The 19,897-nt window shown below is 41.6% G+C and overlaps 1 protein-coding gene and 1 long non-coding RNA gene across 2 annotated transcripts; both read right to left on the reverse strand.

Annotated features, from left to right (window-relative positions):
* Positions 1-3,569: 3,569 nt before the first annotated feature.
* On the reverse strand, positions 3,570-8,661 carry LOC149304444 (uncharacterized). The gene is made up of 4 exons (XR_016271869.1): positions 8,551-8,661; positions 7,852-8,001; positions 7,012-7,155; positions 3,570-6,096 (listed from the first exon to the last, which is right to left on the reverse strand). It is a non-coding gene; the product is annotated as an uncharacterized LOC149304444 (long non-coding RNA).
* Positions 8,662-12,154: 3,493 nt separating this feature from the next.
* On the reverse strand, positions 12,155-19,835 carry LOC149304445 (phospholipase A2 inhibitor gamma subunit B-like). The gene is made up of 5 exons (XM_089478359.1): positions 18,905-19,835; positions 17,691-17,807; positions 16,559-16,705; positions 15,421-15,570; positions 12,155-14,512 (listed from the first exon to the last, which is right to left on the reverse strand). Exons 1-5 carry the CDS (start codon positions 18,951-18,953, stop codon positions 14,313-14,315), a joined length of 663 nt encoding a protein of 220 aa, XP_089334485.1. The 5' UTR covers positions 18,954-19,835; the 3' UTR covers positions 12,155-14,312.
* Positions 19,836-19,897: the final 62 nt, after the last annotated feature.

Genomic DNA, 19,897 nt, shown 5'->3' on the forward strand with positions numbered 1-19,897 from the left:
TTCCCACTTGCTATCTAATGTTCCCTAGATTCCAGTGACTGTAGTTTCATCCTTATTGCCTTCCTTTCCTCTGTTCTCTCCCCTCTCCACTTGTTGCTTAAATGTGGAAATAGGTTATTGACACTAGGACTGTTGCGCCAAGTCCAGTGCTCACATTTGTTGTGCCAAGGTTCAAATTCCTGCTCAGCCATGGAAGTTTCCCAATATTAAATTTTCCCAGTAAGTAACTGTAGGCAAGTCATACTGTTTTTCCTCTCTCAGAGATTGGAGTGGAAAACCTTCCCTAAACTTCCCTAAACAAATCTTGAGAAGAAAAGATGAGAGAGGATCACCATAAGTAGAGGTACCTAACCACTAAATTCAGTATTCCATTTATTTGTTAACTAAGTCTGATGAGTCTGTGGCAGGTTGTCATCTATGGCCTGGGACAATAAAAGGCTCGAAGCGATTCAGTTTGCAATATAATAATAATAATAATGTAATAATAATGCCCTTTAGATTCATTTACTGACCTGCAGCTATGAAGGTGACAAGAACACTGATGACCAGTGGGTTCTCCATGTTTCTAGAGGTCATCTTGATCTGGGTGCTGATCTGTACTAAAAAATCTTCAGTCCAGCAAAGTCTGCTTCTGTTTGAGCCAGTGTGAGTGTTTCATAACACAAAACAAACTCTTCCGCAGAAGGGGTGGAACTTAACTTTAAAAAACCTATTCTCTGTTGTGTCCAGAACCTGAAAGTGTTATTTCTGGGGCTACAGTTTCGCAGGTTTCCTTCTCAGCATGACCAGTGGCCATGCCTCTTAGGGAATTCTAAGAGTTGTAGTGCTGGGTTTCAAGCATTTGTCCTTTTATCCCTGAGTTCCTAAGCCATTCTAAATGAAGTCATTTCAGGATTAAAGTCCTGAGGCAATGAAAAGGCCTGTATTTGGTCCCAATTGTCCCAAACATCACTAGGTCAGACTGTTTTATTTGGGCCATATAGACGCGTGGTTTAGGTGTCTGAGCATTGGACTAAGACTTTGGAGACCAAGGTCTGAATCCTTTGGAGACCAAGGTCTGAATCCTGGTTCAAACATATAAATCCAGTAGGTGACCTTGGGCAAGCCACATGCTCTCAGCCGCAAGGATGGCAATGGCAAACTGAAGAAATATACCAAGGAAACCCCATGATATCTTAGGGTTGAAATGACTTGAAAGCACACAAGAACACACCCCCAAAGAGGGAGCTGAGAGGGAGACAACTATTCATCTACTGAGTGGGTGCTCCATTTTTGAGGAGCAGCTACCAAGAAGGCTTTCTCCCATGTCTTCATCCAATGACCCCATGAGGGTCCAGAAAGAAAGTGCAAAGAAATTGTATATGATAACAGAATTAATAACAATATGTAGAGAGATCTTGTAGCATCTTTGAGACTAAGCAAAGAAAGAAGTTGTCAGTATACGCTTTCATAGGCTTAAGTCTACTTCTTGAGCAAATGCATCTGAGGAAGTAGATGAAGGTCTATGAAAGCTCATGCTGCCAACTTCTTTCTTTAGTTAGTCTCAAAGGTGCTACAAGACCTCTCCGCATACTGATTCTACATACTAACATTGCTATATCTTCAAATTCATAACAGTCACCTCAATTGTCATAGAGCCAGGCCTCCTTCTGTCACCATTCAGCTCTAATCCAATACAAGGGCTGGAGTACCTTGACTAATGCAATCGACAGATCTCAGGGTCTAGTCTTCTTTGTCTACCAAGTGAAGAGCTATGCAAATATGTACTTTAAGAAAGAGATGGGGAAAATACACCTTGTGGGCTGCATACTCCCCTCTGGAAGCAATAGAAGAAAGTACTGGCATTGTTGTTGTTGCTGTTGTTGTTAAAATAGTTTGATCTTGAAACTATTGAAAAATGAAGGGTGGGGAATGGGGATGTGCCAAAGCAACTGTGTGACCCTGTATCCACTTCTTTTCTCCACTGAGATTCTGCAACTCCCATCTTGGAAGTCAGTCCATTTGCAGAAATAATGGCCATTACCTCTGACCAGGTTTTTGGACTTTGCTGCCTCTCCCAGGTCCCTTAAATCTTGTACCATTCAGCTTGAAGAAGGCTTCTGTGGAACCTTTGCAGAGATGCTAACCAAGGTATTACAAATGTATTACAGAATCCTGAACTAGGCTGCTGTGCATGAATCACACTGCTCCTTTGGGTTTTGCCTGGTTCGTTGGCTTTTCCCTTTTGTACAGTATTTGCTCTGAGAAGAGAATCTATTCTCTCTTTCTACCTAACCTGTGGAAATATGAGGCTTTGCATACAAAAAGAGGAGGGGGAGAAAGGGAGAAGAGGAGGGAGAGTGGATTCGCACATTCCTTTTAAATAACTGTCCAATTATTACTTCCATTCTTTTCTCTCCCCTCCTTCTCACCAACAGATGCTCCTCCTTTCTTTATCCTCCTCTTTCTTTTGCCTGGATACCTTTACTAGCTGGAGAGAGAGAGAAAGCAAGCAGGAGTCAAACAACGGAAAAGCCTTTCCTATTCATGCCTGTATCGCAGATGTAATTCATGGAAGCTCCATTGGAAGCTGGTTGCTAGACCAAGATCAGAAAGAAGAGAGCTTATACTTGAGAGGTGGCTGCTGCTTTTGCTACTTGTCACCCAGACTTAATGATTTTCTTTTTCATTTGAGGTTGAATTTTTGATCACCACTTTCTGGACATGTGTTTTTTTTATTCCTTCTGACGACTCTCTACTTTTAAGGTGGCATCTTCATGGGAAAGAAAGTTGAGGGAGTAAGGAAAAGGGGTATAGCTGGGAGAGAATTCATCACCTGACAATGGAGAGACCATAAGTAGTAATCTTTTCATTACTCTCGTTGCCCAAAAAGAAACGACACCAATTTTTGAAATGGCATGGCTGCAGAAAGAAATGCATAAAACAGGATTAACAGTGTCTCTTTAGCTTCTGCTGTCTGAAAAATAAGAGTTAACAAGGATGGCAGACTGCATTTAAATAATGGATGCTGGTGGCTTCTTTGTCATTCACCGTGAGTGCATTTCCTTCAGCTAATGTGCTTCCCCAGAAGGTGAGTTGGAAATGAACATTAAATATGAACATTAAAAGAGCTGTCTGAGTCATTGTAGTTTGTGGACAGGGATCAATAACAATGGATAGCTTCTTTCAAAGGTGGACTTAAACCCAGAGCTGTATTCATGCTTCAGAAATAAGGCAGTTTGACCCCACATTGACTGTCTGTGGCTTTATTCTATACAAATCTGGAATCCATTGTTTGGTGAGCTATTCAGCCTGGTCTCTCAGAGAGCTCTGGCAGCTCAGCAAACTACAAATCCCAGGATTCTGTGCAATAGGGTCATGCCGGTCAAATTGCTTCATTTCTGAAGTGTGGACACATCCCTAGAAGTTGCCATCTTCCATAATTCTCTGCATCATCACATCATCTGTGTATTACTCTGACTTGTCACAAGGTGGAGAGCTTTCTTTGCAATGGATTTCACCAATAAAGATCAAACCGCTTATTACTTTTAAAGGCTTTATTAGCAGTTTGCCAACACTTGTCCATCAAAGTCATTCCACCATCTGAAACATAGCAGGTTATAAGGCAGGGTTTTTGTACTTTCTAATCAAAATCAATGCATTGCAACTTAACCATTCCTCACCCTACTCTGCATTATGAAGAAGAAAAATATTGTTTGCCAACACTTTAAAAAGACACACGTTCCAAGTGAAGGTACAAATAATGTTGTGGTACCTTAAAGACTAATAGGTTTTATATGGGATACCTTTTGAACACTGCAGCTCCATACATCAGATGCAAGGGAGATAAGTTTTTATGGGTTATACTCCATGAAGGTTGACGCCAAATGAAACTTGTAAGCTTATAAAGTGGCATAGGTCTTATATGTTTATACCTTTGGGAGTTGTAAAGATGCCCATGCAGGCATAAAACTCTTATCAATTTCTCAGGTTGCATCTACACTGTAGAAATAATGTGGTTTGGCACCACTTTAAGTGCTGTAGCTCCATCTTGTAAACTCCTACAAGGTCTTTAGCTGTTTTCAAAGTCTATTTGCAATTTTGTGCAAAATTTGCATGTGTCCGTTTTGCACCCAAAACACATTTTTTTCTGCTCAGGAAAGATCTTTTTCTGCACAGGAAATAATATTTCTGCATATACTTATTATTCTTTCTGTGAGGAAAAACAATTCCTGCACAGAAAATGCCATCTTCGGTGCAAATCATCCACATGCACATTTTGTCCCAACTTACTACATTTTCTGAACAGAAAACAGCTTTTCTGCAAAGCTAATACAATTTCTGCATAGAAGTATTATTTTAGCCATAGGGGGAAAAACTGTTCCCTGCACAGAAAATGCTGTTTTACATGCAAAATTACCACATGCAAATTTTGCACAAAGTCCCAAGCTATAAAGATTGCCATCAGCCTAGGATTCTTCTAAAGGTTTCTGGACACATGTAAAAATTTGTAAGGGACCCCTGTGTTTAACTAAATATTAGAACTGCTGTTTCTTAACTGACTAGGTCTGTCTATGACTATGATTTTGGGGGTAAGACTAGATGATGATTTGAGGTCTCAAAGAAAGTTAAAGTTCAGTTATTGCAAAGACTAGTTTCAGATTTTGCAGTTCTTGCATAAGATTTTGTTTGGGAATGCACTGCTTCTCTATCTGGCTAAACACCTTGGACATAACTGTTAGAGGTTTTCCTGTTTCATAAATAAGATCATGATGAATTAGAACAATTTCAGAAGTTACAAAATATGATTCCAAGAATAGAAACATGCTCACTAACGCCATAGAATAAAGATTGTGAAATGTCACTGGGAGGGAAGGAGAAATGGGAGTCTGGGTTTTCCTGTTTGTACTTGTCTATAAAACTGTTGTGAAAACGATGCTAGATGCTCTCTTTGCATCCCAGGATGCTGGAAGCCTGGAACCATAAATAAATGTCTGTCTGTGCCTTCTGAATATTCAGCTGGTCTAGTGGTTAGTCTGTCTTCTCCTTCCATCTGTTGTTGCTGCTGCTATTGTTGTTCTATATATCTATACACACACACACACACACACACACTTGAATATTTTTCCATCATCCCAAAACAACGATGCCTAGCCTTTCCATATATAATGCTTCAGACAGGGACCATAGTTCAGGGATGGAGATGTAACCCCCTCTAGATGCTTTGAATTGGAATGCTCACAGTCCTTCACTGCAGCCTATGTCGGCTGGGCTGATGGCTACTGTAGTCTAGAGGACCACAGTTGTCTGTAGTAGAATAGCAATTTTAAAAGCGAGGGAAGGAAGGAAAGAAATGTCATGACTACTTTGAGCAGTCAGAGTTCTCTGTTGCATTGTATCACTACACAGCCAGCCCTCCTCATAGGTGGGCTTGCCTTCCACGGCTTTGAGCTTAAGTGGAAGGCAAGCCCCATTAGAAGTAATGAGGTGCGTACATGGGCCATGTGCCCTGCACATCGCCTAATTATTTTCTATGGGGTTTGAGCGCACACTCTTTTCCCCATACGCGGTGGAGTCCTGAATACTAGAAAGAGAGAAAAATCAGCTTTCTGCAACGTGTTGAAGGTTTTTATGCATGGAGGGAATTCTACACAAATTACTTTCCATGCAACAGCGATGAATAAGGAGGAATAAGTCATGCTCCGTTTTACCTGTTTAGCACAGGAGCTAGGAAGACGGCTCCCAGGATAAACATTTCTGCCAAGAACTACTTCTGCAAAATCTAGGAAAAATTCATCATGAAAGATTCAGGAATTTCTGGGCTAGACAGGGATTATAGAAACAATTTCAAAGCCATGATCGGGAGGAAGATTCCAAAAAAGTCTGAAATTGTGGCACCTGCCACAGAATTGTCTGGACTCTCTTGAGGTTTCCTAGCTGCCTCATGGTTGAACCTGCTTGGCTGAAGGATGTCAAGTTTCTCAGGGGCAATCGCACAGTTGTACTGTGATTCTTTTGTGGCCCATGGAAGGAGGATAGAATCGGCATGGATTTCTCTACAAGCACTCTCAGTCGCACAGCCTTTGAGTATGACATTTAGGCCTACGGTTCCTCCACCTGGAGAGAAAACAAGATGAAATCTTTGTCAACATCAAGATAATTGCACTTCTTTGGTTGCTCACCCACCCAATTTTTATGACTCATGCAGAGAGTTAGTGACCGGGTTCCTAGCAAGGAACCAGATTCATTGAATGGGGCAAAAAAAGAAATAGAACCCCAGTGTTTAATTGAATCTTGACTTTGAAAGAGGGGTTGTAGATAGATAGGGCTGATAACATAGATGGGCAAGAAAGAGAGAATGCTTGTGGATTTTAAATCAGAGATAGGCAACTGTGGAAGTCCTGGGGTTCATCTAAGCCATTTTAGGTCCAGGAGATAGTCGTTTTAACAACAGGGAGTAAGCAGAGCCGAAACCACTTCCAGTTTATGTTCTCTTTCTAAAAAAGGCATCTTCTGGGTTTAAAATGGCCGAGGGATGATCAAAAATGTCTAGGGCGGGTCAGAATGCACTGAAAATGTATGCACTGCATACACCTGCAGGAATTTGGGGGGGCAAAAAAGGGGGAAAGGAGCCCAGTGGATTTGGGAGCCCATATTTTCTGATTTTCTGCTTTTTAAAAAAGAAACAATATTCTTTCTAATATTTACAGATCCTCTTGTAGAGCTGCAGAGAGAAGTGAGAGATAAAAACACTGGATGCCTTTCCTAGTAGACAATTTTTTCCTACTTCCATTTTCTTCTTTTCAGTCAGAGATGCAAAAGGCTAATTTCAAAAATAGTAGCCTGGGCTAGTTGCAGATGTATAAACTAGTATCAGATCATGGGCAGATGCAGAAGGGAGAGACAGATCATGGGTGGAATAGGGACAATTACATAAATGTATGGGTGTTACGATTACATATGTTTATGGGTGATGTTAGGATGTTATTTGGGGAGCTATTATCACTTAGATGCACACATGAAATTAGATACCGGTTTGTGAAATCCCAGCCACAGTTCCTTCAAGGCAATAGATCTCATCTCCAACACAATAGACATGGTTTTCATTGCAGCTTTTCTCCAAAGCAAAGCAGGCTGGGCATACCTTTCCATTGTGTGTGACATTTCTCCACGGCACTGTGAGAAGAATAAAGAACCATGTTTTGGATGAGAGAACAATGCTGCTGTTGACTTAATTGATTAATTAAGTGTGCAGACATGTGCAGGCAACTGACTGACATTGCTATGGAGCATGGAAGTAATAGGGGAATCTGTGGCAGCTCTGGGGCCAGAACACCTTCAGAATAGGCCAGGGTATTCTGACCAGTGTACCCAAGCCCTCAGTGTGTCAAGATACTCTTTCCCATTGGAAAGAAGAATTTGTGACTGGTTTTTACATCCTCACTGTTGGGCAACATCCAGACTATGATCCATATGCAGTCCACAAAGCCATTGGGATGGCACCAGGATCCTCTTCCCCATCCAGAACCAACCCACCCAAGTTTATCAAAAGATTATGTTGTCCCAATTCACTACTGAAGTTGTATGCTTTCAGGTTGTGTCCAATTTATGGCAACCCTCAGATGAACCAAATTTGGGGCTTTCCAGGGGTGAGAATGTGTGACACACTCAAAGTTGCCCAGTAGGTTTCCATGACTGAGCCAGGAATCGAACCCTGATCTCCAGAGTTGTAGTCCAATGCTCAAACCACTATATCCCACTGGCTCTCCCAAATTTATTAACCAGCTACTAAAAGCCATTAAAACCAGGCAAGCTTGGGCTAAATTCAGAAATAGGATGACCAAAGGAAAGAGTAATACAGGAGTAACCTACTAGTGGGAGTGGTCTTCTTGCACTCATTTTCTTCACAGCAGATATGGTTGGAGAGTATCAGTCCTGCAGTGCCCATATTGATAACACTGAGGCCAACATTGCAAAGAGTCGAGTTGATACAATTCTTCATAAAGCCCTGGACATTTTCTGCTATAGAAAAGAAGAAAAGTCTATAGTCAAAGTCAATAGTCATCCAATAGTCAAAAAGGACATGGAATGGCTGAGACGATTAAAGGCAATGCACAATAAAGTTGACCTGACTTGGGATAAGGAACCCTTACCCAGATTCCTACTGATGATCTATGCTGTTGTAACCCCAATAAAATACTTTGGGAAGTATAATATAGGAAGTAGCTAGCCAGTGCCTCCCTGTGCAAAATCTTGCCCAAGCTGTGCACTGTTTACTGGATGGTTCCTGGACAACGATCCATCTCCTGGGCACTGACTGGCCACAAAGAGTGCTTGGATGTTGTCTGGGTGCCATTGCATGGATGGAGAAGAAATTGCTTTTGCTCAAGTTTTTGGGAACTAGATTTTCTTCCTGGCTTTGTAACAACAAAAAACCCAGACAAACAAAACTCATTTATTCTGAGTTGAAAGAAGGTTTAAGGAAATTGAGTGGCAGAATAAATGTGTACAAGTCAGACAGCAGTTTTGCAAACCCCAGACCAAGTAAAATTGCCACCCATCCTTACTTACTTCCTGTACTCTTCCTCAAGAGAGTGATGCTACATTTGTCATGCTTAGAACTACAGGTCCTCATAACTCCATTGCATGTTCCTCCGATGCCACATATCTCACATTGCAAAGCTAACCCTGTAATCAGGAAACAGAAATGAAAGGCAGATGCATTCTCCTCTTTATTTCCCTTAGACTATATATATATATATTCAAAAATGTCCCGACATGCTTTTTTCCCACTTTTACCCCAGAGCATGGTTGTTTTAGATCTGCAGAAGCAGCTTTTAACTCATTCCCTGGATCTAAAATAGCTTGGAGAAGAAGTTTTAAAATATAGCAGAATTGTTTCTTGCATTCGTAAAGAGTGCAGGGAGAAATCTAAGTTAAAATGAATGAATGAATGAATAAAACAAAACATTTAATTGGAAGAGAATATAGTGGAGGAGCCTGCCATTTTCTTTGGCCCACAGAGGACCATGTATCGCCCTTGCAGCTTGGGAGTTCGGCTATAACTTTCTGACTAAACAGGGATTCGAACTTTGGTCTGCTTATCTGATGCCTAGCACCCTGTTACACTACATTGGCTTTCTCAGTTCAATGCTTATTGTCTCTATGGTGTTTAACATGCCAAAATGCAATATTTCATGTGCAAATTTTTCATAATATGAAAATCTTCTTATTATACACATTTGTACAGTTACACTTACCTTGGTTTGGGGAATTGGAATATGGCAATGCTGCTCATGAGGCACAACAATTAAACCCAAACAAACCACAGAGGAGAGATCATGCTTAGTAACGGCAGATGGCTATTAAGACAAGGAGAGTGCAAAACAAGGAATGGGTATGAGAAATGACATAAAATAGATCTAGAGGACCTCTAGCCTTCTCAATATTTGAACTGTAGCTCCCAGAATCCCTTACCACTGGCCATACTGGGCAGAGCTGATGAACTGTAAGGGAAAAGTAGGCCAAAAGTGCCCAAACCCAAAGTAGAATGTCCAGGGAGGAGCAAATCATGAAGATAGGAAGCCTGAACTGAATCAATCCATGCTGTAACAGTTTGGTGCAAATCCTATTGAATGAAAACACTGAGGGATGCAATCCGAGATGAGAATTCTGTAAGAAGCTAATTGACATAAACAGTGCTGAGGGATCTCAAGGGTCTCAAGATGCTGAAAGTACTTACCCAAAGCTACCGTGGTCCCAAAGAGGCAGAGAGCAAAAAGATCTTGCATAACTCGAGATGATACCCAAGGCTGATTTTAAATCTGGAATGCAGCAGAGCCGTTGTCTCTGATCAAGCTGGTGATGTTCCAAAGAGGACAGAAAACAAAACATTTATCGGAAAGAGGGAGGAGACTTTCAAGCCAGTTCCTCACTCCTTGTAATGCCCACCCTCCTTCCATCGAAGAGATTTCGGCTAAGCGAAGGCGGTATCCTAGCCGCTTTCCAAAGAAGGCCATGCTTCTCTTTCGATGATAATCAAATCAAGGGAATCCCAGAAGATGAATTGTTACAAGTATGGATGTCTCTTGAAGAAAGCATCCAAGGGTGGGGGGAATGCATGTGCTAAGAACAACCAACTCCTGCTCTGTATATTATGCAATGTGCCATTCTGGAAGCTGCTATATTTTGGCTATGCAGTGAATGCAAGAACATGGAAATGTTCAAACGTATGGGAAATTCTAAAGAGCTCTCAGCAGCCCATGCTGAAAACATTTTGCATTGATGGATGCACATGATATCACATGTGCCATTGTTTGAAACTAAAATCTGAATTTATTTAGTTATTTATTCATGAGCACTTGTCTTTTTGGACTCTGTAGCTGAAGAACAGTTAATGATTTCTGTTATGCACATCTTGGCAGAAAGCCATTCATCCATTATCAACTGTGTCTTCCCATTCTGTTTTCAAGAGAACACTATGTCCCTACGTTTTTCAGATCTATTGTGGGCTAGATCCAAGCTTAGTCATTCTGGGACTAGAGCAGAGCTTAGGAAAAATTACCATTGGGGAACTACAATTTACAAGCCAGAGTCCTCCAGGAGTTCTACCCCTCTAAAGTTTCTAACCTCTGGAACATTGGAATAAAAGGGGCCTCTTTTTGCACCGCAAAACAGGCTCCATAACTGCCATATAATAGATCTAGAGGACCTCTAGCCTTCCCAATATTCAAACTGCAGCTCCCAGAATCCCTTACCACTGGCCATACTGGCACATGGCACAATGTTATGACAACCCTTATGTGCCACGTTGTTTGGGCACTGCACAATGCGGACATCATCGTGGCGTGCCCCATATGAACACTCTGCCCTACTGTAGCCCAGGTTCGGGACCAGATTGGCACTAAGTGCCAGTTTGTCCAGGCCAAAATCTGGACCTGTGGAGATGTTTATAACTCAGAGGGGTGTGTGTGTGTGTGTGTGTGTGTGTGCGTGTGCGTGCGCACGCTGTATTATATTGTATATATATTATAATTGAAGCTAAAAGCATCCAAGAACTTTGGATGAATGGGCTGTTTGTGATTGTTTCTTTTAAGTGTGAAAAGTGATCAGTGCGCTGCCAATACTGTGATGTGGGGTTGTATACAACACACAAAGCTGTATATTTGTATACAAATATACAAAGATGTGATGGAGGGTTATTTTTATTAACTGCTGTGTGCATTGGTGCTTTTTACCCAGACTGTGCCAGGAGTTGGCCTTGCCCAAATATTTTTACTGGTTGACACACACAGCATGATGCAACCTTTGCAGTAAGTTTGCATAATAATAATAATAATAATAATAATAATAAATCATGCCATGTACTCTGATTAATCATTCTATGACTATTGGTGACATCGCATAGAATGTGTGTCACCTTTCACTCAAAATATTTTCTCAGTTGGTTAAAGGCATATTTCTTCAACAAGCTATCCCAACTTCAATGGACACAATTTCCTTAAATCAAACTGTCCCTGAGGCAGGTAGCCAGTTGAGACCAAGTGTAGTCACCAAGGATTAAGGCCAGAAGAAGGTAATTCTTGGGGACATCACACTCTCCTTTGAGAACAGGAAATCAACCATGAAGGATGTTAGATAATGTAGGCATTATATATATTACTTATATACAGTGGTCCCTCCACATTAACTGAAGTTAGGGTGAAGGACCCCAGTGAATGTGGAAAAATCACAAATTAAAAACAAAAACAAAACTATTCTTTGTACCTGAGAGAACACCTCTCTAGGAATCTCCAGAGCATGCCTATGGTCAACATCTGCCAGAAGTTGATCATAGAATCATGCTGGAGGACCTACAAATGCCTAGAGAAGTGATTTCTCTAAGATCTATTAGGTTCCCCAGCACAATTCTATGGTCAAGCCTTGGCAGGGTTGCACTAGGGGACCTAGAAATTCCTAGAGAGAACATATGAAACAAAACCACAGATAATCAAATCTGCAAAAGTCAAAGCCACAAATGTAGAGGGCCAACTGTATCATCATATTATTTTATTTGCAATTGCATTGTTTGGATCTGATATGTATACTTTATTGTTTCTGTATTAAACTCTGTGTGTGTGTGTGTGTGTGTATTCTCTAATAAAAAAGTCCCAACATTCACAAATTTCTTCATGCATTTTATTTATTTATATTCATAATTTCAATGGAAAGAACACATTAAAAAATAAAACAGGATCCAGAAGGGAAGGAACTCTAGGTGACAAATTCATCCATCCAGACCCAGGTCTTAGTTATTAATCTTGGGGTGAAATCCTTGTGCATTCGTGTACAAGACTGTATACATAATGGCTTTACTGTTCATGAAGTGAAGTGAAAAAGGTTTACGGTTTCTGCAGGACAGTGAAGAAAGAAGTTGTCTAGTATACAGGATGATAGATAGAAAATGAGGCAGTTGGTCTTATCCTACATGTGAAACATATTTGCAGTGCATGCATTTGAAGTCAAAAAGGGACAAACACTACATAAATTCAAATTAAATACAAGAGCATATATATTTTTATCATACCCAAACAGTTGTGCCTCTCTATACCAACTGAGATGATAACATCAAATAGATAAAACTTCACAGTGGTACATAGATAAAGAAAAACCCACATCATTGATCTCATGGCGTTGTTGTTATTTCTGAGTTATGGAGACCCTATGGCAAAGATATGGTAGGGTTTTCTTGGCAAGGTTTGTTCAGAGGAGGTTTGCCATACTTGCACAATTTCTTTGAGAAATCAAGTTTCCCCCCCTAATAATGTCAAAATATTAACACTAAAAGGAAAAATGATAAATTTCAGCAAAATAAACAGCATTCCAAACACTGGTGTCTACCTTAAGCACCATCAGAATTGTTCATGGGTTGCCAATTGTTCTTCTAAAAACTATAATAGAGCACTACATTTTGCCAGGCAAGGTTTGTTGTAGATTTACATCTGGTGCAACCCAATCCTTTGCGTCACAGTTCCCCCTCATTTCCAAAGCTCTGCTGAATTCCTACCAGCGACAAACTCCCCCAAATTTTGCAGGAACCTATGAATCTGATTTGAACAGAGACTGCTGTCCTGAATGGTTGTAGTAGAGAATGAAGTTTGATCATTGTTGAGTGGGAACAGAATGCTTAAGAAAGAAGTGCACATAAAGAAGCGCACTGTTTAAGAAAGAAGCGTACATAGGAAGTGTATACGATCTTCAGAGAAACAGAAGGACCAGCCTCAGCATACAATACTATGGGACAGTGGTACAACACATGCTTCACATACGTCAAATACAATGTCCAGCCTCTAGTTAAGTATCCGAAACAAGGCAGTGGAAGACCTTGCCTGGTACCTCATGGAGATTGAGCCATGGATATGTATAGGTGGATAATATTTAAGAACATAAGAAGGCCCATGTTGGTCAGACTGAAGGCCTATCTAGTCCAGCATTCCATTCACATGGGGACTACCAGATGCCCCGGAATATGTGCTGCTGAAATGAGCACAGCCAGATGTCTCTGAGACTGCATCCGCACTCCAGAATTAATGTAGTTTGACACCACTTTAACTTCCACGGCTCAGTGCTATGGACTCCTGAGATTTGTAGTTTTGTGAAAGATTTAGTCTTCTCCGTCAGACGGCTCTGGTCTCGCGACAAATGATAAATTCCAGGATTCCATAGCATGACAAAGTGGTGTCAAACTGCATTAATTCTACAGTGTGGCAGCAGTCTGCAGAAAGGATATGAGTGTAACAGCACCCTCAATCTCACATTCCCCAGTAACTGACCTTAAAGGCATGCTGCCTCTGATGCAGGCAATGATATAAAGCCATTCTGACTTATAGTCTTTCATGCCCCTAAACTTCATGAATTTATCTAATTCCCCTTTTAAAGCTGCCCCAAATGGTGATACTGGGCTATGTAGACTGGCAGCCTGATCCAGGTACAGTATCATAGGCTCAAATAGGTTGAAAAAGGATAGCATAATGTGGCTCGGACTGGATACACTAGGCACTGCTGACCTATCCACAGATGTAGTGTTGCAGCATCAGTATGGTGCTCTCCCAATGAATTCCCTTCATTCACCACCAACCAGTGGCATCTATCTCTTTTCTTCACCCTTTAGTCCCAGTCTTGAGTGCTACCATTGCTGGATCTTAGGCTGGGGCATTTAAAAAAACAACCCTTTTACTGTGGACCATTAAAATGTTACATTCCTTGTTAAGCCTATGGTATATATAAGGCCTAGGACCCATCAGCAAGGAAGAAGTGATCATGCTGAATCCTTGCACCTCAGTGCTGAGGAGATATCAATGGAAGGCTGCCACAAACAGAAATCCAGACCAGATTGAGATAAAGAGTCCCAACAATCCTGGAATGGTTCTGGCTGACCTAGAAGCAGGCACACACTTGCTTTGGGGAAGTAAAACACCCAGGGGGAAAAGCTTCATGTTGTCACAAAAAGCCTGGTTGGCGCATCCCTTCATGGTTGTTGTCACGTTTTTTCTTTCTGCAAAGAGAAGCACAGAAGAAATCAATTGGCTTCAGGGGATTTCTGGTGTCCTGCAATTGTTCTCTACAGCTGCTGATAAACTGCTGAATAAATGCAGTTTGGCACCACTTCAACTCCATCTTATGGAACCCTGGGATTGGTAGTTTGTTGTGGCACCAAAGCTCTCTGACAAAGAAAGCTAAATATCTTACAAAACTACAAATAACAGAATTTTGAAGCACTGAGCTATGGCACTTAAAGCAGCATCAAAATACATTAATTCTGCACTGCAAATGCAGCCTGTTTCCCTGTGGAATAATTGACTTTATATGTGGCCAAGAAAAAAGTACCCTGACCCTGCATAAGGAAGCTAGGTTGGAGCAATGGTGTCTACAGAAACAATGGATATGGCTAGTCAAGTAGGAAAACATGACAAGGCTCAGCTCTCTACTGGCTGGCTGGCTCCTTGGGAAGGCCATAGAAGGACCCTCTGCCTCCTTTTGTTGAAACCATTTTCCTTTTGAGTAGTTCTCGTCTATCATGGCCACAGTTACTCAAAGGTTGCAATGACCACAGTGAGATGGAGAAGAGGAGAGCTAAGGTCCCAGAGGCAACTTGATAATGAGTCAGATCAGCATCCCAGACAGGGACAGCAGTTGAAGTTCGGGACCATGGTCAGTGATCTTTGAGCTCAGACAAATGGGACATTGTGTCCTCAGCACTGGCCTGAAACAAGTGTTGGTGGCTTATAGATATCTGATCTGCGCTCTAAGCATCTGATCTAAGTCTATGGAATGTTATGCTACAACTTCGTTTGCTCAGTTAATCTCAAAGGTGCTACAGAACCCCTTTGTAACTGTGTAAACTGTCATTTCTGACTTATGGCTATGCTCAGGCAAACCTGTCATGGTTGTCTTGGCAATTACCTGAATTTAAAGTCTGATAATAAGACTCAGCACACATGACTTCATCAGCTCTAGAGCATTCAATCATCTTTTCCTCACACCCATTCATCTCAGAATAACATGCTGGGCATTGCTTTTTCTCTTGAGATGCTGTAGAATTTCTGGCTGGCACTGCAGGAAAAAGAAAGCAGTTAACATCTGGGGTGAGAGATCAGTGTGGCAGACATCATTAAAGAGAAATATTACTGTGCCCCCCATCCACATTTTTTCTATGATCTTTTTATCTTTTTAAAATTAATGTTAAAAACAGAAGAGCATTTGGGAGAAATTCTCATGAGTGGGCTTTGGGGGTTTGGGAATGTCATTCTGCAAGTGAGCAAAGATCTTTTCCTTTTAAAGAGACTTTAGTTTCTAACTGGATGTTTCAGGAGGGTCTTTTAATGGAGGTTTAATTTCTGTTATCATTTGCAAGGACCTCCAGAGGACCACTAAAGATCCTTGCTGATGCGTTTCAGTGTCGATCCAGCCATAGGAAAATAGATGGATGCTTATCTGTGCCTCTCCTCACTTGATACTGTCTTGGAAATGACACAATTTGTAGGGCTACAACTGAAGAAATGTGGATTTGGGCAGCTTGAGTGGCCTCATTATTATTTGCAATATGTTACATTCAAGTTCTGTAATCTCTTAGGAGACTGGGGTCAATAGACCTTAAAATTCCCACAAAGATCAACTGGAGTTCTTTGTCGACTGGTATTACTTCACTGTTGTTTAGGTAATCAGAGGATGCATCAATGCCAGCCAAGTTGGATTAAAATTGAGGCATTTGATGGATGAAAGACATATTGGCCTGTTACAGACAGGCCAAAATAAAGCTGCTTCGAGTCACTTTGGAGGTATGGTATTTCAATGATGCATGCGTCCTAAGAGTCCAAAAGCCGCACCAAAGCCACGCTCCAGTCCTAAGGACTGGAGTGCAGCTTTGGTGCAGCTTCCAGACTCTTAGGACTCATGTATCATTGAAATACCATACCTCCAAAGTGACTCGAAGCAGCTTTATTTTGGCCTGTCTGTAACAGGCCATAGTTTCTTTTCATCAGAGAGTTGAATAAAGTATAATACAATGGGGAAAGGAAATGAAAACATAGTGGCAACATACAGGGGGTAGGAGCTTTTTTGCAATCCTCTCCTTTGCAGCAGGAAACTTGGCTCAATATGGTTTTTCCATTGCCCATATCCAAAACAGCAAGGCCCTTGTCACACATGTTCAGCTCTATGCACTTCTTCCTGATGTTGTTTTGTTTACCTGTAGAGATCAAAATGGAAAGACAATGTTTGAAGCAGCAGAGGTGGGCTTGTCATCACCTATTCCTGGCCTTCAGAGGCATCCATTGGCTCTGTTGCCTCAGGGCAGTGAATCCATACTGAGTTTTATAAGAGCTGCTCCAGGTTTTATGAGAGCTCCCCAAGATGCTAGAGTAGCTCTCATCAAAGCCAGCATACATTCAGCATCCAAATGCAAGAGAGCCAACAGTCAGCTCTGTTAACCACAGAGTTTAGCATTCTAACCAAAGATTATAGCACTCTGCATATGCCCTGAGATGTCTCATGCCTTAGACTATTTTTGTCTCCATCAGTTAGTGATAGTACCTCTCTGGGGTCTGCAAAGAGTTTCACCAGCTCCTGGGAAAGAAAGCAGTCACAGCAATTACTCATGTAAAACAGCAAAAGTGTGCCCCTGGCATCTATCCAGTTCCCAGGGCCTCAATTTTTTTGGATTCTTTTTGGTCTCCTTTCCCTCCTACCCACAATTTCCCTCAATTTTCCCCAGTGGGAGATTTCTCCCCAGATCTTCTGTCTGTTATCCCTTGAAGTAGAGAAGCTAGTGTCTGAATTTTATGTATTTGTTCAACAGTTCAGCTGCAATCTTTTTCTCTCATGCAGAACTGCTTTACATCAAGTTCACTATTTGGCTATCTGGCACATTTGGGGCACAACTTATTCCCTATTGAAAACATTGATCTCCTATATCTTTAATGGTTATATAGAAGAGAGAGGTGTGGCAGGAGGTGCTTGTCTGCAGGCTTCACAGGCTGAATTCCCCTCTTTACACAACCATTAAAAAGATAGACGCCTTATCTTATTTCACCTGGAAACCCAATTCCTACCCCATAGAGAAGCTGTTATGTATGATCAAATGGGCTCACATCCTGAAAGAAAAAGCTGGGGTAGATACTGAGTTCACCACAGTCACTGAATGCCACTCCTGATGTTAGATCTTTTTCTCTTACCCATCGATCTCTCTGAGAGTATCAAGGCACAGGTGTCATGGTCTTTGGGGCATGCCTGCATAGTCCCCTCACAGTTCCGGCCACCAGTTTCACAAACTGGACATTGCAGAGATGATCCTATAAGCCAAGAAAAGAGATGAAGGTGAGGAGGTGGACTCACTGTCTCACTGTTGGCTTCATCAGCCAAAACTAGACAGATAGGGAAAAACTGTCCAGAGAACACTAAGAGCTCAACACTAAGAGCTGAGCAAGAGAAAACATGCAGTAGCCTATTAACTGGCGCAAGGAGTAGCCACTGAAAGCGATCCCTTGAAAAGGGGTTAGGAAAACTGCAGAAAAAGCAGCAGGCAAGACTCACATCCAGTCTATAACTTTAAAGTCAGACTCTTTCAGTGAGCACATGACGTCAGGGAATGTATGCAATAACAATACATTCTCCCTTTCCCATTTGGAGGTGGGAGATGCCTGCTAGGGCTCAAACGATATATTGCCACCAAACTTCACCAAAAGTAAAGTGATTTCTTCCCATTTCCACCCAAATACATGGAAACTGTCTATTATCTCATGCTCACCAACCATCAAAGCTATGCCAAGGCTTTATCAACAATAAAATTCCAGTGCATTGTTGATGTTGTGTGCATTCAAGTAATTTCCAATGTATGGTGAACCAAAGGCAAACCTATCAAGCTTATCTTGCCAAGATTTGTTCACAGGGAGGTTTTCTTTACCTTCCCCTGTGGATGAGAAAGTGTGACTGGCCCAAAGTCATCTAATGAGTTTCCATGGTCTAATGAGATTTGAACCATAGTCTCCAGAGGCATAGTCCAATGCTCAGACCATTTCTCTATATTGCCTTCCAAGGCTAGCCAACAATATTTCCCTGGTTGATGCAGAGCACAAAAGGGCTCACTCATTTCAAATTAAACCCATTTTAGACAAGGGTGCCATTAGAGATCACTTCCAGCCTTTGTCTCATCCTCCCTTTAAGGTACTTCCAGAGGCAAGCTACTTCACTCTGCTTCCTGGCAGAATCAATCCTGATCATTCCCATTTCAAAATGTGTGTAGTAGGTGGTGAGGTCCTATTTACATCTGCAATGGCCAATCCCAAACACTGTGGAGCTAGTTCATAGATGTGATGCCCTTCCCAAAAACAATGGAAAGCATGCAACCCAGGACACAGCAAAGACTCTCATCTCATGACAAGACACTCACCTGTGGCTATGAATGTTGCAAGCAGGCAGACGGTAAGAAGGGTCTTCATGGTACCTGATATTGCTTGGTGCTATAATCCAAACTAGGCTGGAAAGTATATTGTTTGCTACAACATCTCTGTCTCTGATACACCAGGGCTGCTTTGCCGAGAAAGCAGCCAAACATTTCTCAGAAAGAATAAGGAGCAGGAGGAGGCGGTGGCAATAAAACAACAACCCACCCTCAGCCCTGCCCTCCTCTACCTCCCTTCTTAGTCCAGGGACTGAGGCCAAATGATGATAGTGACATAGCAGTTTTCCAAAGTAGATCTAATTGAGAAGTATGTGCAGTCCAGCCTTTTAGTCTGATGGCAACCAAGCCTAGGTATTACAATGGCAGCCATCCAAATTGGGATGAGGATTTTCAAATGGCTTTGATGAGCAATCTGAAGAACAGCAGCCATGCTTCCAGTCAAGCTGAGCATTGGATGGTTGTGCTACACAGGCCTATGGGGAAAGTCTGATTTCTTCCCAGTTCCCTACAACCTGGTGCAAGGTGTGTAAAGATTCTTTCAGATTGTCTCATGAATGACAGAACAAAAGGGAGTGGCAGTGCACTTTGTACTAATATGTCAAGTGCCCAGATACCCCAAAGGCATCAGGTTCCATAAGATCTTAGAAATTAAACAGAGTGAGGCTGCTGCCACATTGCAGAATTAATGCAACTAATTCTGGGGTTTGTAGTTTTATGAGGTACAGTATTTAGCCCTCTGTGTTAGAAAGCTCTGGTGCCACAACAAACTACAAATCCCAACATTCCATAGGATGGCACCATGACAATTAAAGCATTATCAAAATGCATTAATGCTGTAACATGACAACAGCCTCATGATTCATTACTACTTGGATAGGAGCTCATCAAGGAATACCAAGCAATGTAGACTGTGTTTTAAATGTCCCTTTGCTTTTAACCTAAGATGTACATGATGTGCTTTTTGGGCCACAGGCGAAACAC

This window comes from Sceloporus occidentalis, unplaced genomic scaffold (genome assembly GCF_023333645.1).
Source record: "Sceloporus occidentalis isolate IW3139 unplaced genomic scaffold, rSceOcc1.0.p SCAF_13, whole genome shotgun sequence".
Lineage (NCBI taxonomy): Eukaryota > Metazoa > Chordata > Lepidosauria > Squamata > Phrynosomatidae > Sceloporus > Sceloporus occidentalis.

Excerpts from the sequence above, each read along its gene's own strand:
- LOC149304445 (XM_089478359.1), bottom strand. The coding sequence starts at position 18,953 with ATGAAGACCCTTCTTACCGTCTGCCTGCTTGCAACATTCATAGCCACA. Across the intron at positions 17,808-18,904 it reads TGCAACATTCATAGCCACAG|GATCATCTCTGCAATGTCCA; the intron begins GTGAGTGTCTTG and ends CTTGGCTTATAG. Across the intron at positions 14,513-15,420 it reads TTATCAGACTTTAAATTCAG|AAAGAAAAAACGTGACAACA; the intron begins GTAATTGCCAAG and ends TTCTCTTTGCAG.